Raw genomic sequence first — 16285 nt, 5'->3', positions numbered from 1 at the left:
TGACAAAATATCATATTTAAATACTTTTTATCTTATTCCCGAAGACGAATTCAAAAACACAAAAATAATTAAAAATGGTCCAGCCGTTCTTGAGTTCTTTGATTATCAGTTTTACATCATATTTCAATACTCATTATCCTATCCACGAAGAAACCAAATCCAAAGACACAAAAATCGTGAAAATTTCTCCAGCTGTCCTTGAGTTCTTTTATTTTTTTTCACCGTAGTGTGCGCTGGTCTGGCCCTATCCCCCATAGCCCCGATACATTCCGGAGGGCTCGCCAGCATTATCAACCAATGACCACTCCCCACACCGTGAGGTAAATGATAATTGGGTCCGATAATCATGTGCCCTGAGCAAGCGCAGTGAGCCAAGAATGACAGAATTCTGCATCTGTGCGGCTAAGATTTCTGCCTTAGTGAACCTTTGTCAATCAGGACAAGGAAAAAACTACCTTCGTCGACTTCATCGAATCCCGAGCACACGACAATGTTGATGCTGTCTAAATTGATTTATTTGTAAAATTCGGGCAAAAGTAAACCGATTCGAATAGCGCTGATTTCGATCAAATTGAATAATTATTGAGAGATATATTATAGTTTAAAACAGACTCATGAAACGGACACAATTTTGAAACAAGTTAATGATAGACTGATACGCTGGTGTGTTAAACGGTACGGAATAATTCACGAAATTAACATTCTTTGACAAAATAAAAATAATCTGGGAAAATTACCATAATGATAAGCTTGGACAATTTTGATGAATACGTAATTGTATGATTATGGTTTTTAAGGTCCTGGTTTGCATTCATATCATTACGTTTTTGTATCCAACAATAATGAGATGTATTTAGCATTTCTTTCACATAATAACTCTAATCGCCACTGAACGAACCAAAAATGTGAAACTCGATATTACATCATCAACCTCTACACCTTACCGTTGCCTTTTAAGGCATACGCGTACTTGAACAATTAGTGCATGCAAATTGAGGACATATCATAATAGTCATCATCTATACAATGCGGAGGAACCAAATGGGTTGAATTTATTATTTTTAGAAACGCAAAAGGGCCACCCACTTTTATTATTTGTTTCTTAGAAATTCCGACTTCAATCTCAATTTAAAAGTGTATATAACTTTTTTATATAATATACAGGGTGGGGCACCGAAAACGAAACAAATCGAATATCTTCAAAACACATTTGTTCTGAAAACAATGCAAAAACACGTCGATTTGTAATCCAAGGGGGACATCTTTCTATCATAACCTCAACTGTCATACCTCTTCCCCCACCCCTCGGTGACTATCACCCAAAAAATTTGAATAGGGAAAGTAGTAAGTGTGACACATCGTTAAAAAGGTAATTTCACTACCCAACTTTCGACTTTGGCGCCTTCTTGCGAAAAAAAAACTGTTCCGTATTCCAAATTATGATACCTCATTCGCAAGCTAATATGACATAAATTCAGTGACAATGCATTATGGAGTTTTTCTAGAGGAAAAAACAAGATGGCGGCTTCACAATGGCTGACAAGATTTATAATCATGGTCCGATTTGATTCAGAATTGATAAGTTGTGGTTTTCAGGGTCAGAAATAATGACTTGTTTTTCAATGCAAAAAAACAAGATGATGGCTCCAAAATGGCGGAAGAAATTTGTAATTATGGTTCAATTTAACCGACATCGAAAACGAATTCTTCAAAACACATGTGTTGTGAACATAATGCAAAAACACGTCAATTTTAAATCCAAGGAAGACAAATCCTATCGTTACCTCAACTGTCATACTTCTCTCCCCGCCCTTGGTACTCATACAATTTGATTAGGGAAAGTACTAAGTGTGACATATCATTGAAAAGGTAATTCCATATGAAATTCAGACATGTGAGTGTTCGCTACTTTCGTATTTTCAAATTAAATTTTATTTGAAAGGTAATGTGAACAATTCACGAAAAAGAAACAACAATTGAAAAAATTACATAATCCAATCATCGAAAACTACTTTAATTCACAGTAGATGCTCAAAGTGTTTGCAATGAACTGCCATAAATGAGTATAAGTTATTCTCGAAACGCCGTCTGACGTTTTTGAGTATTTCTGAAGTTATTTGATGACATTCGTACCTTTGGAATAACAATTGACTTACTAGGTCTATGTATTGATATAATAAAAAACCTTCAATTTAAAATTGACGTGTTTTTGCGTTATGTTCACAACACATGTGTTTTGAAGAATTCGTTCTCGGTGTCGGGTTAAATCGAACCATAATTACAAATTTCGTCCACCATTTTGGAGCCACCATCTTGATTTTTCGCATTGGAAAACAATTCATAGTTTCCGACAATGAAAACCATCACTTATCAATTTTGAATCAAACCGGACCATAAATGATAATCTTGTCTGCCATTGTGAAGCCACCATCTTGTTTTTTCCCCTAGAAAAACTTCGTAATGCATTGTCACCGAATTTATGTCAAATTAGCTTGCGAATGAAGTATCATAATTTGGAATACGGAACAGTTTTTTTCCCGCAAGAAGGAGCCAAAATCGAAAGTAAGGTAGATAAAATTGACATGGCTGAATTCCTTATGAAATTACCTTTTTAACGATGTGACACACTTACTACTTTCCCTATTCAAATTGTTTAGGTGATAGTCACCGAGGGGTGGGGGAAGAGGTATGACAGTTGAGGTTATGATAGGAAGATGTCCCCCTTGGATTACAAATCGACGTGTTTTTGCATTTTTTTCAGAACCCATGTGTTTTGAAGATATTCGATCTGTTTCGTTTTCGGTGCCCCACCCTGTATATAACTTTATTATATTATATAATTATATATAAAACGAGCCACCCTGAAAAACTTTTGGTACAATGATATGCAGGAAAAATAAAACACGTCAATCATAGTAAACAGAAAGACACATTTTGACATATTCACATTTGATGTTATTTTCCCTATCGCACCCCCAGAGCATGTCACCAATTTTTTTAAATGGATCATCCTGTATTGTTTCGCATTATCATATGCTCCATGATTAGCAGATTTCAAAAAAGTATAAAACATGGTCTTAAGCTTATGGTTCGGGAGCTAAAAATTATTTGAGTTGAAAACGAGCCACCCTAAATGAACTTCTGTATAATCTGTTACCTAGGTTTCATAGGTGTTTTTGTGAAGTATACTTCAAAAAAGTCTTATTTTTCCAAATTAGGTTTGAATTCGATATTCTCTTCGTTTTGTATTTGTCTCATTCTACAATATCAATTACCTACCAGGTGAAGTTACAATTGGTGTTTCTGTTTTTGTGAATTTTTGAGAAACAATGGTTTATACGCTTCGAGAACGGTTTGAAATAGTGAGTTTGTACTACCAGAATGGAAATAGTGCTAGATCTGTTGCCCGTTTGTTCAATGATAATCACCCAGGAAGAAATGAACGACACAAATACGTTTCGGAATTATTGAACAAATTTATGGAAGCTGGATCTGTTAACAATAAAAAGCATAACCGTTCAGGAATTGTCAACGATGAAGCTATTTGTACTGCAGTTTTAGGGCACGTTGGACTAATGGAGAATTCGCAATCTCTTACTAAGTTATCTCGAGAATCAATAATCAGTCGTACAAATGTTTTCAGGATCCTTCATAAATACAAATTTCATCCATATAAGATTAGACTAATTCATGAATTGAACGAAGATGATTTCGATAGATGTATCGAGTTTTGTGATAGTCTCACTGAACGGATCATGCATCTGAATTTCTTGTATAAAATTAGTTTTTCGGATGAATGTACGTTCAGTTTGAATGAAGAAGTGAATTGGTCAAGTGTCGATATTGGAGTGATACGAATCCTCATTTATACCGTCAAGTCCAGTGAGTTACAGACTCTGAGACTGGTCGAAAATACCATCGCGGAGCTGAACTGAAACAGAAAAGTTCATATCGTCCTTTTAGACATCTCGAAAGTCTTCGACCCGCGAAATTTGAACATTCGCCTTATTTTTTAACAGTCCATATTGATATAAGCAATTTGTTTTTGAATGTCTTGAATTGACCTATATTTTAGCATCCTGAAGAAGCGAGTTAAAGTCAAAATCTAAAAAGTGATAGAATTTTTTCGAACAACTTATTCAGCATAAATGTTACTAGAGTTTTATCCCACCACCACCAACCAAACCGTTATTTTAACACCTCGATCACCAAGTGATTATCTTCAAGAGGAAGACTAAACTGTTTAAATTTGTTTAATATTCCTCTTGAAGACTATCACTTGGTGATCGAAATACTTGTCGAGGTGTTGAAATAACAGTTTGGTTTTAAACTGTTAAAATTTGTTTAATCTTCCTCTTGAAGATGATCACTTTGTGATCGAAACACTTGTCGAGGTGTTGAAATGAAGGTTTGGGATCAAACTCCAGTAATGTTCATTACTACAACAAAAGTTCCAAACAGTGCATCACAAGTTATACGGCATAGTTTTCAGCAAATTAATATTGAAAGCAAGAAATCCTACCTGGTCTAAATGGAGAGCGTTGATTTGCAATTTCCTTGCGTACGATTTTGACCAATCTATGGGAAGTATATTGCCGAAATTTCCTGTCAGTGTCCACCACATTCTGAAAAAAATAAAAACATTTCAACTCACCATATACTTACAAACGCTTCTTTGCTGTTTGCTCAAAAAAGAGTTAGAACATGTTACTTTTCTCCCAAAATCAGTCAACATAGATCTTTATGATCATAATATATTATAAGGAGAAATTGATTAAGTCATATCCCATGACATGCATAATAAAAACTTTTCTTTAGTCAGACCGTTTCTTGCACACAGCGTAAAATAAAACTTTTGAAAACACTTTTTCCACAGCACAGTTAGATTAGGTTAGGTTAGGTTAGGTTAGAGTGGATCTATCCGAACCTCCACCGCAATCCGCAAGGGTTTATTGTGCCTCATAACCATTCACACTCGACCAAATGAACCCAGCTTCTTAACGAAGCCGATTAGTTTGTATGGTGAGTTGTCTTTCAGGTCAGATGGTGAGAGTACGGATCTGCCGAACTCAAAGAACCTGATACGGTCCCCAGCGGGGCAGGCACAATGTATTTGCTGTGCTGTTTCATCATTTTCCAGACAGAGGCGACACACACTGTCTTCCGAGAGTCTAAGTCTCTGCATATGATGATTCAAATGACAAATGACAGTGACCTGTAAGAAGGTCTGTTAGACATCGTAGTTCATCCCTACTGTAGTCCAACAACTGTTTGGAATCAAGCTTCGAAGGGTAAATAATCGCCTTGGAATGAGCCAATCCTGGAAGATTCTGCCAAAAGTCCATAAATATTATCGACATCCAGGTGTTCAGTGTTTATTTGGCAGAGCCCAAAGCGATGCCAATGACAGGTTCTGGTACAATAAAGCTTCTTGCAGCACCCTCCTTTGCAAGAGAGTCAGCAGCTTCATTGCGTTCCAGGCCAGTATGGCCAGGAATCCAGACCAGAGACAATCTGTCAAGTCTTTCTATCGAGGAGAGTCGTTTTTGGCAGTTTGCTACCAATTTAGACGTTGCTCAGTAGGAGCCAAGAGCTTCCAACGCCGCTTGACTGTCTTAGAATATTTTTATTGACTTGTGTGTGAGGTTGGATTTATCCAATACCTTGTGTATATACCTCGATACTGTAGAATAAATATTTATTGAAATATGACGCTACAACAACACAAGACATTCAAACGGAAAAAACTTTTGAAACAATCATACACAAGTACTTTTTGTTCCGACAAAAACCGTTTATTCAAATGGTGAACCACCACTGTGAAAAATGTGTTGTTTATCATTCTAGAAACAAACTGACAACCCGCGTATAAATTCTTCTGTGACATTGAGAATTAGGACACCAAGCCATAACGAATTAAAAGAGCAATTCGCTGTGATCATTGTGATCAAACCGGCAAAGTCAAGTGTTCCATTTCGCTCCAGATGTGTTTGTAATTCATCCAATTAAACCGTAATTCTTCATCATAATCAGGAAGCCAAATTAGTCACCAGTTGATACGAGACAATGGGGTCCTCACAAATGTGATGGGTGAATTCTCGATTACTGAGTTGACCTAATAATTCAATTTGGAGAAGCTTTTATGAAACAATGTAAATTTATTTTTTTTTTTTCAAAAGTGACTGAAAAGATACGTATCCAACCGTAAAATTTAGATTTAATCTTCAGAATCTGTATGAAGTCATAGTATTTCGAAATCTCATATCGAATACAAAAACAGAAAAATGAAACGATCTGAGGTAAAATTGTATGATTTTGCCTCAGAACATTTATTATCGGGGGAAAAAACTATAACAAAATTTTCAAAAACGTTAATATATCCGATTTGAAGAGTTTACCAGAAACTTATTGCCAAAGCCGCATAACTGGAGAAATTGATCAATTTCTATCAAACAGTTAAAAAATTTGGCGGAAGCACAAATGAGACATTTCGATCCATATGTGTGTATGTCATGGGAAAGCTATTACAAAAAATGATAATAAGTAGGCTAAAGATAGAAATATGGAGGACGGGAGGGCTAGCAGAAGATCAGTTTGGCTTCCAAGAAGGGACATCAAACACGGATGCACTAGAAAGGGTGGCGAAAATAGCAAAGAAAGCTATAAACTGTCCATATCACAAAAGTAAATTATGCTATCGACGTACATAATGCTTTCACAGCATCGTAGAGCGTTGCTGTATAGGAGAAATACCACTCCTAACCTCCTCAAAATGCTAATCAGCTATTTCGAAGAGAGATATCTCACGATAGAAGATAAAACAACAATAGCAGGGGAACCCACGATGCAAAATGGGGATTTACTCGAGCGTCATTGAGACATATTAGGTTGCAAAGCTTAGATGATAAGAAGAAAAAAATTTTATATAATATATACCTTTTCATCGGTGGGGGAAGCGGCTATAGATTTTCAAATATGTAAAAAAATACTGCTGCATGGATATAGTCGAGCGCGTCAGTTATTGATAGCATCAATGTCCTACGTATTTTTAATAATGTTGGTATGTTAATCTGATCGTTTGCATGATGTGGGTGGTTGTACGTAAGGGTTAAAAGTGAAAAGAAAAAAAATTTAATCGAGCGCGTCAGATTTTCTAAAGGGGTGTTGAGTGCAACAAAAAAAAGCTCTAATTCAATAATCTGACGATTTCGATCTGACGCACACTCGCGGCCATTATTATAATGTGCAAAAAAATTCGCCATTTTGAAATACTCAAGCGCGTCAGATTAAGATATATATGGTTCATCTTTATGTTTTAGACATACTGTCTCATAATCTGACGATTATCTAGAGGGATTCGCTTAATCTGACAAAAATAATTTTTTTTATTTCTTTTAATTCATTGAACTTAATTAATTGAAATGCTCAAGAAATAGCATACAAATAAATAGGTGTTTGTTTTTTAAGTAGAATACTTGTATTTATAAGAAACTTTTTTTAATGCTCAAAAAATGCAATTTTTTATAATCAATTGATTAATTCATGAATAAAAGAGAAATGAAACTTTATATGTTTTTTACCACTTTTATTTGTAACTAACGTTACTGCAGTTTCTTCCTATAAGGACATTTTCAAACTTATATATTGTATGAGTTTGAAAATGTCCTTATATATTGTATACGTTTGAAAATATACTCATAAGACGAAACTGCAGTAACGTTAGTTACAAATAAAAGTGGTAAAAAACATAGAAAGTTTAATTTCTCTTTTCTTCATTATGATTTCCTACCATGTAGTAACGGCTACATCCATCAATTAATTGATTAATTAATCATCATCTTCATCCCGAACGAGTCTCTGTGATCAGCTGTGATGGCGTTATGGCAACAGAATCCAGAGTGGTGACGAAGTGAGAGAGTAATAGATATAGAAAAAGTGAATAGAGAATAGAGGGATAGATACTCGGCGAGGGAAATACAGGTATCACACAGCTGCCTGCACGCATTAAATTTCATCAACAAATTTTTGTTATTTCGGCTTGCGGAAATCGTCAGATTATATATTTTTCGTTATCCTTGAATTATTTCCTTAAAAAAAAATTAGCTACTTTCGAGAATGGCGAAATGACGGATTTTTTTTACAACTTTGCTGCCCTCCCCTTTTTTTACGTCACTCTCAAATTGTCAGATTACTGGAATATACACTTTTTAGCAGGTAATTAACTCACCCTACCTTAATCTGACTCGCTCGACAATTTCTGATGATCAATTTTTTTTTACTAATCTGATCCTTTATCCCTCACAGGCGGCCTTATATATGGGGCTCATATTTGGTGGAGGTACTTAACCGGGTACAAGGTATCCCCCTGTATATTAATCTGCCGCGCTTTAGTAAATTCCGAAATCCCCGCTTGGGCTCCCCTATTACAATGACTATAACCTGTAGGGTACCGCAGCATTCAGTATTGGGACCCACTCTATAGAGCCTCTACTATGATGGCATTTTCAGTATTCAAGGTCCAGATGGAGTAAGGATGGACTGGGGAAAATGTGCAAATGATAGTAAATCAGACCCTGCAAAATATCGCAGAATGCCTTCATCACAAGCAGCTAAGGCAGGCTCCACAGAAATCGGAGGCCTTCTCCTGGTGGCAGAAAAAAAAATCAAGATCATTCACCTAGAAATTGAGGATATCGATGTAGAGAGTCAGGAAAACGTGAGATACCTAGAAATGTTGCTGTACAAAAATATGACAATGAGGACACATTTAAGGCAAACAGCGGAAAAACTAATAAAGCTTTAGCGGCGATAGAAAGGCTGATGCCAAAGACAGGAGATCCGAGAGAGGCTACAAAAAGAATTCTCTGTTCAGTAGCACACCCAATTATGTTGTATGCAGCACCAATTTGGCACAAAGCCCTACAGAGAGAGGTTCACCGAAAAGTTTTGCCACGTACCCAGCGTCGGACAGTTCTAGTTGTAAGAACGAATCCTCCCTCCACATACGGGCTAGACAAGTAGCAGAAGAGAGGACAACCTAGAAGTGCAGTGCATTACCGAATATGCTAGAAAGATGGCAGGAATGGTGGCAAGAGAAAGAAGACGCGGGGCTGTGGATAAGCAGACTCATTCCGGACATAGCTCCCTGGGTTACGAGAAAGCATGATGATCTTACTTATCACCAGCTGCTGGTAGGCGCTGTAAGCCATAGCGTGGCATGAATTTCCTCTGGAGAAGAGAACACTGTCGAACAAACATTTCTCACCAGTATGAGATGGCGAGAAGTGGAAGCCCTTGAGGATAGTATTATGAATAAGATGCTGGAGGACGAAGAAACATGGACTGAGCTAAGACACCTAGCCATTTTTAACGAAAAAACACAAGTAATACAGAAAAATCCTTGAGGCGCTCTAAGAGCGGTGCCTGTGCGAAAGTATCAATTCATATTGGATTTGAATCGCTGGAGATTGAATTAACTTGGAAACACGTCCCCGGAAAGTTTATTCCACATAAACGCAGTTATCCAAATAAACAGTGAAGTTCGAGGTGTATTGAGTTGAACTTCGAAACGATGAGCAGTCACAGTCCGTATTTCTGATATGTACGCTCTTGGTAGAAGCAAATGTGCCAAGTCAATTGAAAACCTTCCGTGAAATTATTTATTTATTTATATATATACACAGGCAAGCCCAATTCGGGTATAAGTAGTACAGTGCTATGTAGTACTTGATACAATACAGTGAATATGGTGAAGAATATGGTTTTTAAAGCGGGATACAGATATATTAAAGATTTGAAGGTTGTTTAAAGAGTTAGCCAATCTAAGAGTTCTGGGCATAAAGCCGTTATATGAATAATTGAATCTTTGAAAAGAAACGTAAAACGTTTGCACCTGTCTAGTTGAACAATTGGGGACATGTAAAGATATTTTGGAGAGAAGCTCGGGACATACTTAGTCCGTTGATAATTTTGAATGGAAGTATTAAATCTCTATGTTTTTTGCGAGTCTCAAGAGAAGGTATGTTCAAAATGCATTCCAATAGTAAACACGCAGGAAATTGTGCTGTACGGCCTCGAGTTTTTTTTGTGTAACGTAGTGAGGGGACCAAACTATGAAACAATAATCGAGATGAGATCTAACCAGGGAAAAATAAAGAGATTTAATAGCAGTGATGTTGGTGAAATCACGAGTGGTTCTCTTTATAAAGCCAAGCATCTTCATAGATTTTTTAATTACAGAGGAAATGTGTGATTTATAGCTAAATGTGGAGTCTAGGATCACACCTAGATCTTTGGTTTCAGTAGCAGAATGTAAGGTCCGATTATTTATACTATATTCAAAAATGATTGGGTGATGTGTTCGATGAAAGCGAAGAATTTGGCATTTGAATGCATTCAAACACATACCATTTTGCGAACACCAGTTGGATAAGCAATCTATATCGTTTTGTAGACACAATGCATCAGCTTCACTTTTAATTATTTTGAAACATTTTAAATCGTCGGCAAATAGCAAATGTGAACCTTGTGGAACACCCGATATAACTGCAATGGTATGAGAATAATAATGATGAACTCTACAATTTGTGTTCTTTCCGTAAGATAGCTCTTGAGCCTCTGCAATATTTGCCCATCAACACCATATAAACAAAGTTAATGGATCAATAGCTCATGATTAACTTTGTCAAAAGCTTTGGAGAAATCAGTGTACACAGAGTCAACTTGCAAACCCTTAGACAGAGCGTCAGACAGAAAGTCAACGTAGGTAATTAGACCCAGTTCAGCTGACTTTTTGGATGTAAATCCGAATTGTTCGGTCCCTATAATTGGGGAGCAGTCATAAATAAGTAGGATAATCAAAAATGATGCTCTCAAAAACTTTAGGAATTGCGCTAAGAATAGAAATTGGACGATAATTACACACGTCGGATTTTCGATTAAGAGTGACAAATCTGTAACCTTTCTTCAATGTTCCAGACTATCAAGGTTGCGAGTGATGTTTTTGCTTTTGAGAAGCAGCCTTTGCAATTCCAGCGACATGATTGTGCCAAGACATTCTGGAGTCCATTTTAACCTTCAACAAACTTATCGAAGCAGAAGATGTGCATCCGCAGCCGATGTCCTGCAATCCAAATAGAAAGACGAGACAAGTGTGCTGTCGTCAGCAAAGCAATATATTGGATTCGTAGTTTTTTTCAATGATTCGTTGATATACAATGAAAAGAGGGTTGAAGACAATATGGATCCCTGGGAAACACCAGCGTTGATGGTGTAAGTATTCGAGAGATATCCATCGACGGCCACTTGTAGGAAACATTCTTTCAGGAAGCTGGCCATATACATAATTGACACGGAGAGATATATCAGGGTGACAGAAAATAGACATCGGTGAGGAAAAGAAGAACAATGTGTACTTTCTTTCTGAAGAAATTCCCCAAGGCTGTTCTTTTCCGCACATAGTGGGTAGACTGACAAGCAGAGTTGCAGAGTCCCACACTACCACGTGGATGAGCATGAGCGTTCCCCAGGAAAAATCTACCAGTAATGATTCTCTCGGTTCATTATATTTTTTAGAATCTAACTGTGAAAACTTCATAGGGTGACAATAATAGCGTAATGCAACCTTTATAGAGATGAATCTCAAGAATTCTTGAAAACTACATCAAATAGTTTCCTATGAAAGTTGGTACTCATACCGCAATGAATATTATTTTCTTAGGAATAATTTTCCATCAAAACTGCTTCTCAAACTTTCCATCAAATCTAATATTTTTGATAATAGAATACTTTTATAAATGCAAATACTCATATTCAAATTTACTATCTGCAATAATTCAGACCTTTCAACAGAGAATTTTAACAACTGAGTTAAAATTAACTGTAATCATAGATTATTATTTGACTGTGTGTTTATTTAAAGGTAGGTATCTACTTGAAAATATCGATATCCTGCTTTATAGTTAATTAACAAAATTCAACATTATTCAAGTTAGCATGGATATTTTGATACTCGATTACAGAATAAAAACCAACACTATAATTTTTTTGTACAAATCAAGTGGCAACATAAAAATTTAAAAATCTATAGAATAACAGATCAAAAACATATCGCATGTGTGGATTTCACAAAAATATTTGTTCAAACATTAGATTCTTTTTGGGAAAGTTTTTGGCTTTCTACTACTCCATCTTGATACAAAAAGAATGTGGGAATCTTCCAAAGAAAGGAAGAAAGTAATCAATTTGAACATAAGTAACTCAAAACATGGATGTGTAGATCATGCAAAGAAGCAACTTTCAGATAAAAAATGGAAGAAAGCCCTCCTGAAACAGCGTTTTTCATATAAACATTGAATTACACGAAAGAAAAAATTCTTTCGAAACAAATACTTTTATATGAACACTAAATTATACAGAAGATACTTTTCTCTCCTCAGTTTGTATTCCAAACATTCGTTATGGAATAAAATGAGATATCATTCACAGAAGTTCGACTTTGAAAGAATGGTAACAAATTGCACTTACACGGAACACTGTCATCCTCACTGGTAGACATCGATGTTTCGCCGTAAGACACTTGCCTTAAGGATCTTCAGTACCAAATTGAATAACATTATAGAAAATACACACAATTCATTCATGAATTACGATTTTATATGTCACGGAATAAGTTTGATCTACTTATGTCATCGATGACATCGTAATGACATTCATTCACCTATTTGATTGAATCCCAGCCAAGAGGAATCTTATTTGAACTGAAGGGGTTATATTTTTAGGAGTGATCAATTTTTGGGAAATAAAGTTTTTGGCTTTTCACTACTCCATCTTGATACTAAAAAAATGTGGGAATCTTCCAAAGAAAGGAAGGAAGTAATCAATTTGAAAATAAGTAACTCTATACATGGATGTGTAGATCATGAAAAGAAACAACTTTCAGATAAAAACTGGAAGAAAGCTCTCCTGAAACAGCTACTTTCATATAAACATTGAATTACACGAAAGAAAAAATTCTTTCGAAACAAATATTTTTATATTAACACTGAATTATACAGAAGATACTTTTTTCTACTCAGTTTGTATTCCAAACGTTCTTTATGGAATAAAATCAGATATCATTCACAGGAGTTCCACTTTAAATGAATGGTAACAAATTGCACTTACACGGAACACTGTCATCCTCACTGGTAGACACCGATGTTTCGCCGTAAGACACTTGTCTTAAGGATCTTCAGTACCAAATCGAATAACATTATAGAAAATACACACAATTCATTCATGAATTACGATTTTATATGTCACGGAATAAGTTTGATCTACTTATGTCATCGATGACATCGTAATGACATTCATTCTCCTATTTGATTGAATCCCAGCCAAGAGGAATCTTATTTGAATTGAAGGGGTTATATTTTTAGGAGTGATTAATTTTTGGGAAAGAAAGTTTTTAGCTTTCTACTACTCCATCTTGATACTAATGAAAATGTGGGAATCTTCCAAAGAAAGGAAGAAAGTAATCAATTTGAAAATAAGTGACTCTATAGATGGATGTGTAGATCATGCAAAGAAGCAACTTTCAGATAAAAACTGGAAGAGAGCTCTCTTGAAACAGCTACTTTCATATAAACATTGAATTACACGAAAGAAAATTTTTTTTTACAAAACAAATACTTTTATATGAACACTGAATTATACAGAAGATATTTTTCTCTACTCAGTTTGTATTTCAAACATTCGTTTGGAATAAAAAAATTTGAAAATTCTAAATGAAAATTTTGATATTGAAAAATGATAGAAGTTGACTCAAAAAACGAAAACTTGTTCATGCAATTCATTTGAACAAATTTCTACCTATGGAAAACACAATCATTTGAAAAATTCATGTTTCACAAGAGTGCTTCCATTTCAAATGAATCACGCTGAACAAATATTATTAGGAAATACGAGGTCCGTTCAAAAGTGAGGTAAATGTTCAAATTTCACTGGCTACGTACATTCGATTAGCGATTTTTTAATTTTTTTATGTTGGTAGACTCGTCTCGAACATATGTTCACAGTTTGAGCTATTTGGCATGTTTAGTTTGTTGGTGAGAGGCCTGAAAGTTAAAAGTGTTTTGCATGCCCCGGCCACCGTATTCGCCAGATTTGGCTTTCTGCGACTTTTTCTTGTTCCCAAGATTGAAGAGACGGTTGGAGCTTGGAGCTCAAGGACATACAAAAAAAAATCATTGGAAAAAAACGCTGGCACAAGAGTTTTATATTTGAGGGGAACTACTTTGAAGGGGACAGAATGAAAATTGACGAATAAATAAATATTGAGAAAAATGATAAAAAATGAAAATTCACCTAATTCTTTAAACAAACCTCGTATGAGAAAAAATATATGAGAAATTAACATTAATTACGAGAAAGCAATGCGCGTTCCCCCTTTGATGTAGCGTGATCATGGCAAATGAAGAGGTAGAGTCAGCCATATGTAGTGAGATATGTAATTTCCTTTTGCTGAATTACTATCATGCAATAATGAAATGAGTAATTAAAACAAATTGATCACTCAGACGATAATAATTATCAAATCATCATGAAACACAAAAAGTTCGTGACGGTGGCCGGTTGGGTTGGAGTTAGTGGTTTGTTCCACTCATTCAATCGACCGTCGAGCCGATAGGCCGGACGATCGATTTTCTCTGCGAATCGTCCAACCCGGGCTAGGAATCCTACGGTAAAAGATAATACATCGTTAATCCTTGGCTCGCACAAGAGAAGGGGGCAGCTGGTTATCATGATAAACTTTCCGGGAACGGAACTGAAAAAGGAGTTAGGCACATTTCTTATGGAAAATGACGTACCGTTAAATTTTCCGAAATTTCATAAAATTGCTCTACTCAACCTTCAATCATATCACTAGTTTTCAAGATATGAGGCGTTCTTTCATTCATCTGCGAACATTAGACACAGAGTAGTCCAACATTGAAATATCAAGTAATTCTTGAAAAAAAAAGGATTATCAAAGACACAAGAAAAATGGAAAAAAATACCAGTTACTTAATTTTTAGTATGAACACATGTTTAATTTATATAGCTTCATCGATATAAGGACATACAGAAAGTATTTCCTATAGTTTAAAAGTGACGTTAAGCTGGTTCAAAGTTACCAGTGTGAAGGCAGCCATGGGTTTCAGCCAAGAATTGGGGGAATTTACCATTAACGAAAAAGAGTGCGCCAAGCCACCATTGGTCGTTAAAATGGGTTCATTTAACAATTTTTTTTATTTCATTATTTGAAAGTTTATGTCTCAAATAGTACATCTGCAAAAAATCTGAATTTTCACTCTTTATCTTCCCCCTCAAATTAATAGTTGAATGTGGCGTTCACCTAACGGGGCGTGACGTCACATCAGTCGATTCGGCGACAAGGGAGTGCTGGCGGATAAGCAAAATATGTGTGCTTAAGCCGTAGAAAGCAAGCTGTGTGTTGTTTACTGCAGTTGTCAACTACGTGAATATGAATAATGATAAAAAAGGACGTTACAAGTATCACATCGTTCCTAAATGCAAGAATTCTTCGGTAACTGCACCAGACAAAATTTTTATTTCACTGCCGAGTAACTTAAAATCACGAAAGTTATAGTAGCGCGTTATGTGGAGGGCCGACTTTGTATCTGCCAAGGGGACGCATTTTTGTTGCGAAGATCATTTTAATGTAAGTATGAATGATAACGATTGATAAAAAAAATTATAGTTTACTCTGAGTACTATTTTGAATTTTAGGTATATCAAAACTATGAACGTGGGAAAAATTATATTGAAAACAGGCGTAATTCCGCATATATTTGATTGCCAGATTTTTAGACCGACCTACTGTTATTAAAATATTACATCAAAATGAAAATATCTACTTCAGGTAAATTACCCGAATCAGCTCTACTAAAGCTGTTTTCTAATGAACACATAATGGTCCTCAACTTTTAAATTGTTTTAAAAACAAAATAATTCAAAAATACGTAACACGTGGTGTTTTCAAACCAGCAAATGAAACGATGGCGATGGCATCGATTCATAATCTCAAACTACAGGCCCGGTTGCCACCGCTTGAAGCTGCCTAGTGTGACGTCAAGATGTACCTTTTTTTCAATTGATTTTGCACAGTTGTTAATTGACATATAAACCGGAAAATTTTGTGGGATACTTGGAAGATGATTTACTTTTATAATATATAATTTTCAATAAAAAACTAAATTAGCCTGAATGAACCCATTCATTGCTAGCCATGAAAAGTTGTATT

The 16285-nt window shown here is 35.6% G+C and overlaps 1 protein-coding gene across 2 annotated transcripts in view; it reads right to left on the bottom strand.

The window, feature by feature from the left end:
* The window catches only part of Unc-76 (fasciculation and elongation protein Unc-76), a 58573-nt gene that overhangs the window by 17945 nt on the left and 24343 nt on the right, over positions 1-16285 (bottom strand). For both annotated transcript variants that reach the window (XR_012467125.1, XM_023159910.2), the window contains exon 2: positions 4523-4625. Coding sequence is in view for 1 of the 2 variants with exons in the window: in XM_023159910.2 (XP_023015678.1) it covers positions 4523-4625 (103 nt within the window). In the remaining variant the exon portion in view is untranslated. The remainder of the gene's footprint in view (positions 1-4522; positions 4626-16285) is intronic.

Source organism: Leptinotarsa decemlineata, unplaced genomic scaffold (assembly GCF_025532065.1).
Source record: "Leptinotarsa decemlineata unplaced genomic scaffold, Ldec_3_MD MMD2_tig00026314_RagTag_RagTag, whole genome shotgun sequence".
Classification (NCBI taxonomy): Eukaryota; Metazoa; Arthropoda; class Insecta; order Coleoptera; family Chrysomelidae; genus Leptinotarsa; species Leptinotarsa decemlineata.
Note: the sequence above shows the minus strand (reverse complement) of the source record. Positions and strands in the feature narration are given on the sequence as shown.